General features: G+C 33.4%; 1 protein-coding gene across 3 annotated transcripts in view; it reads left to right on the top strand.

The window, feature by feature from the left end:
* STXBP5 (syntaxin binding protein 5) overlaps positions 1-10,483 on the top strand; it is a 164,216-nt gene that overhangs the window by 41,958 nt on the left and 111,775 nt on the right. For all 3 annotated transcript variants that reach the window (XM_082633244.1, XM_082633243.1, XM_082633242.1), the window contains exons 5-6: positions 5,887-6,021; positions 7,563-7,626. In XM_082633244.1, the coding sequence (XP_082489370.1) occupies positions 5,887-6,021; positions 7,563-7,626 (199 nt within the window). The remainder of the gene's footprint in view (positions 1-5,886; positions 6,022-7,562; positions 7,627-10,483) is intronic.

Here is a 10,483-nt window from a genome sequence, read left to right as displayed (position 1 = left end):
AAAGTCCCTCAAGCAAGTATAAAAATTATTGTGTTCCCAGTAACACTTTGAGTAGGATAAGTATATCTGTGTCTAAGTCCAGTATAGAGATTCAGAATGCAGCTCCATTTAGTGACACACTGAGGGAATGCAACTTTATCATCTGTGTATTTCTGTTATATTGGTTTCAGTCACCCCCTTTTTTTGGCTTAACTTGTCCATTTTAAAGTACCTTATCAGTCTCAATTTAATATGCCATTCTTATATAACCTTATTAGTGTTCACTGAGTTTTAATGTTTTCCATGTGCTCTCAACTATATGTATTATAAATTATTTTTGGTATAACCTTTTGCTTTAATAATGTCAGCACATAAGCTTAAATTAACTTGATCTCCTGGTATCAGTAAAAACTGAAGTCACTGTCATTTATTATGATCTTTATCACATTAAAATAAAAATTAATCTTTATAATAAAAGTGCATGAAAAACAATAGTCATGAATTTGGTTTTTTGTTTGTTTTTGTTTGTTTTTTAATTTATTTATTTATGTATTTATTTTTGGCTGCGTTGGGTCTTCGTTGCTGCATGCGGGCTTTCTCTAGTTGTGGTGAGCAGGGGCTACTCTTCATTGCAGTGCGTGGACTTCTTATTGCGGTAGCTTCTCTTGTTGTGAAGCACGGGCTCTAGGCACGCGGGCTTCAGTAGTTGTGGCTCATGGGCTTAGTCGCTTCACGGCATGTGGGATCTCCCTGGACCAGGGATCAAACCCGTGTCCCCTGCATTGGCAGGCGGATTCTTAACCACTGTGCCACCAGGAGAGTCCATGAATTTGTTTTTAATCTAAGGTAATGTTTTAGCTTCATGATACATGCACTTGCATTCCTAAAAAGTTTTCCTGCGGTCTTCTTAACCTAATTCTAAAACTATAAGAATTTGTTTTCCTGTATGTTTTTATAGCTTGTCTTCATTTTCAACTAAAAATTTTAGTTGAGTGGATTATATTATGTAATAGATCAATTATCTATTGCTGCATATCAAAACATCCCAAAATTTAAGAGACTAAAATAGCAGTTATTTTGTTTGCTTATAATTCTGTGGATCAGCAACTTGGGTTGGGCTCAGCAGGAATGGTCTTCCCCTGTAGTCACCTATGTACCATGCTCATCTGGTTGCTGGGGTGGCTTGGATGATCTAGCTTGCCTAACACATGTCTGGTGGTCGTTGCCATCTATGGGTTGGGCCAGTGTCTCCAAAATGTTATTCTGGGCTTCATCACATGACATCTGGGTTCCAAAAGCGTAAGGAAGAGAGAATCCCCAATGTGCAAGTGCTTTTCAGATTTCTGGTTGTGGCACAACAGCTAATGTTCCGTTGCCCAATGCAAGGCTTGTGGTCAGTCCTAGCCTAAGTGGAGGAGAGGACTATACAAGCAAGAGGATACAGGGAGGGAGATGAGATCTTTTGGGGCCATCAATGTAGTATTTTGCCATATGTGATATTTGGTTCACTGTTGAAACTTTCTATTTATTTTCAGTATTTTTCACATCTTTTGATCTGAACTCCTTATGAATTGGCTATTCAGTGCCATTTGTTTCATGACTACTTTTACTGAAAAATATTAGATTTCTATCATGGATCACTTTCTTAGATTCATTAAATAACAACAAATCTCTCTATATATATGTATATGTATATGTGTACATATCAGACATGTACATAATATATGTATATAGTTTTTAATATGTGTATATAGTTTTAAGTATGCTAATATGTTATTCCTTTTAAAGAATCAATTAGTATAATAGTTTCATCAATTTAATTATTACATAAAAGCTTACTTAGTTATATATTCTCTTAATTTTCAACAGAGGAGGCTAAGATTCTTATTTTGTAAACAAGGAAATAAGGTCATGTTTATATAACAGATTGAAAAGACACTCTTAATTATAATAAGTAAAGTCTAGTTTGTGTTAACCACCAGTTTTATGTTTTGGTAACTGACTGATTAAATTGCCCCAAATTTAGAATCTTGCAGTTCTTGGTAAGGCATGTTGATTGACTTGCTCTTTTAGTAATATGTTTTGGGGGACCACATTTTCTTATTGGCCTTTCCCTAAATCACTGGCATGGTATCATTTTATTTGATTGCAACATTGAATTTTATTTTTCTCACTATTCCTAATCCAATCTGTTTATTACCCATTAAAATTTGCTAGTTAATAAATTATCAAGTTAATTGTGATAAAAACTATTTGACTTTCCCCCTTCTCAGTTGACTCAAATAATGATGGTAATAATGGAACAGAGTAATTTTTAAATTTGGTAGTGCATTGTACAAATACACTCCTATGATTTTTTTTTTTTAAGTGTACAAGACTCATTCTAGGGACAGTATTAAAGTCTTCGTGTCAGATCAGTAAGTAAACAGTTTAAGTTCCTCCTTAAAATGTTAAATATCAAATAGGATAAAGATTAAAACATAAAGTTGCTTAAAATTTCCCAGCAATGTAAGTTGGTTTTATAGTTGACTGGGGAAAAAAATCTTACTATGGCAGCTTATATTGAAAAAGTGAGCCTAAGGAAAAGTTCTAGATTTTTTTCTGAACAGTAAAGAATTTATTCTTCATTTCTTTAAATATTTGAGAAACAGCTGCAGTATGGTATTGCTGTGCTAGGAACAAAAAATATTGTATGATATATCCAAAATGTCTGCCCTTAAGGAGGTAAGTTCAAACTTTGTAAACACATTATTTAAATAATTTTGTTAGTATTAAAATCAAAGATGGATCATGTAATTGTATTAAGCCAATAACTACTGTTTTTTGAAGAATAATGGGAAATTGCAAAATAGCAGAACAGATCAGGAAGTTGGATATTTCTGATTTTTTTAAATCAAACTGTCATTATTTTGACTTATTTATTTTGAAATTATTTTTGAATGTTCAGAATATTTGAGCTATATTCGTGTTTTAGTTTAAGGCACATTTCAAATGAAATATTTGGGTTTTGTTTGTTTGTTTGTTTTAATATTTATTTATTTGGTTGCTCTGAGTCTTAGTTGTGGCAGGCAGGCTCCTTAGTTGCAGCTCACCAGCTCCTTAGTTGTGGCACTGAAACTCTTAGTTGCGACACGCATGTGGGAGCTAGTTCCCTGATCAGGGATCAAACCTTTGTCCCTTGCATTGGAAGGCGGATTCTTAACCACTGGACCACCGGGGAAGTACCAGAAATAGTTGTTTTTATGATATTTATTGCATTGTTCATTTTGTATCTGGCATGCTATTATTGTACCTTATTTTCTTGATGTCATTAAAATTTGCCCTATAACTTCTAATTGGTAGAGTATCACTTAGTTTTTTATAATAATTAGCTAACATTTATTGAGCACTTACCTGTGTCAGGCCCCATGTTAAGCATCTACCATGCTTTGTCTTATTTGATCCTCAGGTGAACACTAAGGTAGCTGTGCTTTACCACTTAGAAACTGAGGCTCTGAGAGACTGAATGGTTTACCGAAGGCCACATGCTAGTGAGTGACAGAGCTCAAATTAAATCCAGGCAGTTTAACTCCAGAGCTTGTGCCTGTGTATTAATCAGAGTCACAATCTTATTTTTCATAATTCCTAAAGCCACAAATCTCTGAAAACAAAAAATTTTAAAATAGCTTAATTTAGGTATAATTGACATATAATAAACTGCACATATTTAAAGTAATAAGCCATTTGATAAGTTTTGACACATATATACACTCATGAAACTGTCACCAAACTGTCAATCAAGATAATGAACCTACCCATCACCCCAAAATGTTTCCTTGTGGTAATCTCTCCCCTCTTCTGTTACTGGCCTCTACCCTCACAATCCAGGCAACCATTGATTTGCTTTCTGTTACAATAGCTTAGTTTGCATTTTCTATTGCATATAAATTGTATGTGGAACGATAAAATATGTCTTTTTTGTCTGGCTTTTGCTCATCTTAAGGATTTTGAGATTCATTGGTGTTGCATGTATGCATGTTGTATGTTGTATGCATGTTCTTATTTACTACTGAATAATATTCTAAGTATATAACACAATTTTTTCATCCATTTATCTGGTGAAGGACATTTGGGTTATTTCCAGTTTGGGTCTGTTGCAAAGCTGCTGTGAACATTTGTGTACAGGTCTTGTGTAGACATATACTTTCCTTCTTTTGGGTAAATACCTAGGAATGGGATAGGTGGATCATATGGTAGGTGTAACTTTTTAAGAAACCGCTAGTGACTATAGGTAATAACACTGTGTTATGTATTTGAACTTTGCTAAGAGAGTAGATCTTAAATGTCCTCGTCACAGGAAGAAAAAAATTCTTACTATACCTGTGGCTATGAATGTTAACTTGACTTATTGTGGTGATCATTACGTAATACATACATATGTTGAATTATGTTGTACGACTGAAACTAAAGTTATAGGACAATTATATCTCAAGTAAAAGAAACTGCCAAAAATTATACCTCAGAAATAATCAGTGTGTTTACAAGGTGCTACCACCATATTAGGTAATATATAAATACTTATTAGGTACCTTTGTAAAATGTGGAAAATTCTGCATTCTGAAACCTATATGGCCCTAAAGTTTTCATAAAGGTACTGTGGACTTACTGCCTTGTGAAGTAATAAGGTACTATAAGATTTTTTTTGATTCAGTAATCATTTCTTTGCTTTGTTAAATTTACATAAACCCTTTGGAAAGATGACATGCTATCATATAAAACACTCAACAAAAAATATAGATGATGAACCTTAAGTAATTATCTAAATGAACATTAACTCTAGGAAATAGTGAGACCATGAGTTGCATGTATTTATTTGAAGTGTTTTCATCTTGAAAATTCTCTGTAATGAAATGTTAATGGGAATAGCAAATGTTCTGTATGCTGTATCTTGCCTAATGACTACTGTCAGTTTGAGGGTTCAGCAGTGATTATCATCATTGTGTATTATTGAAAGGGCTATTCCATTAAAATTTTAAATAGTATATTTTGAGAGATACAATAGGTAGTCTGAAAAAAATGAGCATTATATGGTTTCATAACATACTATCTTTATTTATTTGTTTTTACTAAAAATAAGTTCTACAAAAAGGACAAGGTATTTTCCATTCTTAACCTTGTTATCTGAGCTTATATAGAAAACGTTAGAAATTGTTGGAATGATTATAAAGTTTAATACATGCATGTAAATTATTATTATGTGTCAGTGAAGGACTTTTATATCATCAGGACTTAGAAGGAGATAGTTTTGAGCATATTCCAGTATCATTGTCTAAGCCTAAGTACAGAGGATCTTAGCCCTTCCAAAGGCTTACAAGTTAGTGAGGAAGGTAGACTCTCTTACAAGGCAAGCCTGATAGAGATACAAAAGTGTTGGGGTATCAATTTGAGTGAAGGTGACATTTTAACTAAATCTTGAACAGAAGAAGAACATGAGGAGGAGGAGCATTTTGTGTAGAGGGAGTAGTCAGCACAGGTACCGAGATGGATTCGTGTGGTTAATAACTTCTGAGAAATACGGTAGTACCTAGGGGTGATGTGTTAGACTCACTTTGTGGCTTTAAAGGTTAAATTTGTCATATGTCTGAAGTAACACAGTGGATAACATAGCCAGATTTGAAACACATACTAATGTCAAAACTCATCTTCTTTCTATCAGGTTATGCTGTCTATTTACTGTAAAGACTTATATTTGACATTAAAGTTGAATTAGCATAATTGAATATTAACTACAATGAATTGATAAAACTGATAGTTGTATCTTTTTTGCTTTTCCTAAATTGTATATGTCATTATTAACCCTCTAATACAGTTAATAAAGTTTACCAGATATTTTTCTGATTTCCTTTTTGGATATATTTTCTCCTGCAGGATTACGTTTTGCCATCTGCCTTTCCAGAGTAAGTGGCTCTATGTGGGCACTGAACGAGGTAATATACATATTGTCAATGTGGAGTCGTTCACACTCTCAGGCTACGTCATTATGTGGAATAAAGCCATTGAACTGTGAGTTTGAACAAATATTCCATATCTGAAACTATCAGTACCATATATGATATTATATAATAGCTAATTAGTAAGTATAGAATTAAATTTTTAATATTAAATACAGATTTATCAGCCTTTTGCAAGTATTGCCCCATTGGCAGTTTGAAACTTTAAATGCTTTACATATATCTACATAGATACATATACGTATTATATATAAATGTGTTCACATATATATAAACTATAGCACAAGTTTAATAAAACCATTATTCTTATTAGGTGAAAAACATTCCAGATTTTTTTCTGTTCATTTATCATCTAATTATTTTTCTTTCAAATGCTCGGTCATGCCCCACTAAATTGATTTCATGACCCACTAACAAGTTGCCACCAATGTTTAGAAAACACTGATCTAAACCACTACTTGCTGTGTTTTAGTAATTACCAAATATAATGTAAATGTTTATAGTATAACATTGCAGAATTAATTTGACAGTTAATTTTCCTTAGTTTTGATATGTTAATGATTGCTTTTATTTAACAGTAATGACAACAAAAACTGGGTTGTGCTATAGGGCCCTAAGGATCTTTAGTGCTAACTTTTCACTGTCGTAGAATCTTATCTCTTTCTCTAATTTTTTTCTTATATTATTTAGACATAAAAATCAGAATTTAAGGGTATTGTCAAGGTTCATTTTCAACATTTCTTCTTGTTTATAAACAAATAGTTCCATATTGTTGCATTCCACAGAATTTGACATAAGGATAAATTTGTGGCATATCTCCTAAGTAATGTGTTGTTGCAGCTGTAATGGTGTATTAAGTTTGGTTTTCCTTCCTTTATCAGGAACATTGTTATTTCTCAGTCCCTTGGCACAAGGTTTTCTAGGTCTGTTCTTTGAGTTGATCACAACATATAGCGGGGAGGGCTGGTGCAGGTGTCTGTGTGGTTTCACAAGTGGCTCTCAATGAAGTGGACTGGCCTCTCAACTCTTAGAGTTTATGAATGGGTTATTTCTGCTTATTTCTACTCTATAGGCATCAGTTCAGCTACATTCTTATCTGTATGACTTCTTTTTTCTCTGAGCAAATATTGGTGGCATTATTTTGTTGATTTTTTAAAAGCCATAATAGAATTTTTCTTATTTTTGGTATGAACTGTGGAACTAGATGAGATGCCCCAACTGGAGGCTAGAATTGAGTAAAATAAAGATAGCAATATTTTAGATGCTGCTTTATTTTAAAATATTAACTTTGAGAATTCTACCATGAGAATAAATTTTCTGTGCTAAAATACAAAATTGAAGATTCTTTCCTATACAGAAAGTGTACATAATTTTAAATTTGCTGACTTATATCAATGTGAGAGCCACTATTTTTCCTGATTCTTATTTTGATCCATATTGAGAACTATACATCTGTTACTGATCACTTGCTGAAATGTTTTCAACCTTTGTAAATATATCTTTATTTTCCATTCATTATTCTTATTGTAATGAATATGTAATAGTATTGCAATTTTTAATTGAGAAAAAACATCTTAACTTTTTTTCTTTTAGGTCATCTAAATCTCACCCAGGACCTGTCGTCCATATAAGTGATAATCCAATGGATGAAGGAAAGGTAGATTTTTTAGAATATATATATTTATTACTTAAATGCATGAATTTTGTATTTTTAACATATGCAAACTATTCCAGAACTACACTTACTCTGCAAAGTTGAGATTGATAACAAAGGTGGTATATCATATATACTTAATTGCTTATTTATGCATTATGAAGAACAAGTGAAAATTAAAATATTTACATTTTAAAGAAGAAAGCTCTAAAACAAGTAAAATTTAATAAATACAGTTAAAGGTTGTTAACTTGTTTTTGGCTTATTTAGAATAATTCCCCTTATTTTCTGATAATCCTGACAAAAACCATTTTCTTTTGGTCTTGAATTCTTTTTTACACTAGTTAAACAATTTTTATAGTGCTTATCACATAACATCTTATGTTAGAGTTGTCTCTGTATCTCTCTCCCCTAAATTTTTCTCCATAAATAGCTCAGACCAGTAGAGAATTTTTTTTTTTTTTCTTTTCTTTTTGCGGTATGCGGGCCTCTCACTGTTGTGGCCTCTCCCGCCGCGGAGCACAGGCTCCGGACGTGCAGGCCCAGCGGCCGTGGCCCACGGGCCCAGCCGCTCCGCGGCATATGGGATCCTCCCAGACCGGGGCACGAACCCGTATCCCCTGCATCGGCAGGCGGACTCTCAACCACTGCGCCACCAGGGAGGCCCCAGTAGAGATTTTTTTTAAATAATACTTAATTTTTTTATACTTGAAACCAGTTTCATGCAGTCATTACCTAGCTGTTGTTAATTTAGGTTCATTAGTACTCTGAAAAATAATAAAATTTTCTTTTCCATTAATCTCTACTTCTTAATTCAAACCAATCTCTCAGTAGTTCTATTTAATGATATTTTTTCTACTTATAAAATTTCATGAAAATTTGTCTGCATCAGTACTAGAAAGTTAATCAGTATCAGAAATCAGTGAAATGAAATTTCTGGATTTTGTGAAGTTTATTCAGGTTTTTCCTTTTTTCAGTTAGTGAGAGTGGTAGAGCCTATATGTTGTGTTAACACTGTTCTGTTAACCCTGGGAAAACAAAAGGATAGCGGTACTGTTTAGAGCTAGCTTATATCATACAATTGTATGGTTTGAGAGAAACTACATGAAGCAAGTTACAGTAACCTGTACCTTCACTTTACTTACTTATTTTTGGTATAAGATAATTGTCTAAAAGCCAATCTTTGGGTGGGAGACCTGGTGGAAGAATTGAAAACTTCCCTTTCTTCTACGTTGAATCAGTCAGTAAATCATTTCAGTCCTTCCATTGCAGTGTCTTTTCTATTCAATCTCCTTATGACCACTGCAGTTCAAGGCATTCCAACCCATTCTTGAGTCATTTCCAGATCAATCTTCCTAGAGTGCCATTTTAATCTTATTGCTCTCCTGTTCAAAGGCTTTCAGTGGTTCTGCAGTATCTAACAAACAAAACAATGTTTCCCTAAAACATAGCCCTAGGTTTCATTATCTTTGGGAACATCTTTACCTGAATGCTATGCTGAAGCAAACAGTTATTGTTGTCCAAATGTGAGCTGCTCTTTACTACCTCCATGCCTTATTTATATAAGTCCCTCTGTTTGGAGTTCTTTCCCACTGTTCTTTCTCTGCTGAATTCCTACTCACATCTTGAGGCTCAGATTAAATACATATCTTTCATGACACCTTTCCTGATAATCCTAACATAAAATGTTTTCTCTCATTTCCAAATTTATTAGCACCTTAGTTGTGCAATTTTCTATTTATAAGTACCACATCCTTCAGTTAGTTCTTCTATTTTTTAATATTTAGGAGATTGTAGGGATTAAAGTTTAACTTATTGGCACAGATTTCTAACATTTTTAGGAAGATACAGCTGGCTAGAGGGGTTAAAGTTTACTTTAACCCTCTTATGTTATTAAGATCTGGATGGGTAAAAATTATTTTTTTTAAAGTTACATAGCTACTAAGTGGCAGATCTAAGGCTAGAGCTTAAGTTGTCTGTGTCCTGAGCAATCCAGTATTGTTTATACTGTATATCAATTCTTTAATTTTATATTTTTCCATCTCTTTCCTTATTCCTGAAGTTCCTCTCTTACTTCCCCCATCAGAAAATGCCATATACATGTCCAAGATATTTAGAAGGACTAGAAAAAGGTAAAGGAAACAAATACCAGTTTTGTTTTGTTTTCCAGAAAGAGTATGTATTTCAGATTGCCGAAGAAAGAAGAGTTTATGTTAGGAAAATTAAGTGTACTTCCTACCAAGGTGGGAAAATCTATTTCGTTAGTTTCAATGACTCATTCTTCCAAATGTCCCCGTAGTCTGAAATCCACTAAGTTGCTATTTAGTTAAAGTTACTGGGTTTGCCCCCAAATTTGTTCATATCTCCAGATTACATGAAGAGTTATTGGCTAGCTACCAATCATTCATGTATTTATTAAACAAATATTTATTGAATAGCTACTATGCATTAGGCAGTATATTAGATATTAGAGACATATAGATGAAAATGCATTTACTAGTGTAAGAGAAGAAGCATCTCCGTCTGTCCAGAGGAATTGAGTAGGCTTACCCAAGGAAGCAACACTAAATTCTTAAAAGTGAATAAAAAGTGAATAAAAGTGCATTAAAAAGGGAGGTTTCAAGCAGGGGGAATACTGAGATTTGGAAAATGCCAGTGCAGGAGGTGGTAAACAGTAGACAGTTTGTGAGGCAAGAACATGCATTTCATTCCGGAACTTACTCATTCACAAAAAATGTATTCATTCACAAAAAAAGTACCTACAACATATCAGGCTCTCTGTCTTATGTTAGAGGTATAGTAGTAAACAAGATAAAATCAGTTCTTGCTTAAATAGAACAGTGTTACAGTTTGCAAGAGA

The sequence above is a fragment of the Mesoplodon mirus genome (genome assembly GCF_964341445.2).
Source record: "Mesoplodon mirus genome assembly, chromosome: 10".
NCBI lineage: Eukaryota > Metazoa > Chordata > Mammalia > Artiodactyla > Ziphiidae > Mesoplodon > Mesoplodon mirus.
Note: the sequence above shows the minus strand (reverse complement) of the source record. Positions and strands in the feature narration are given on the sequence as shown.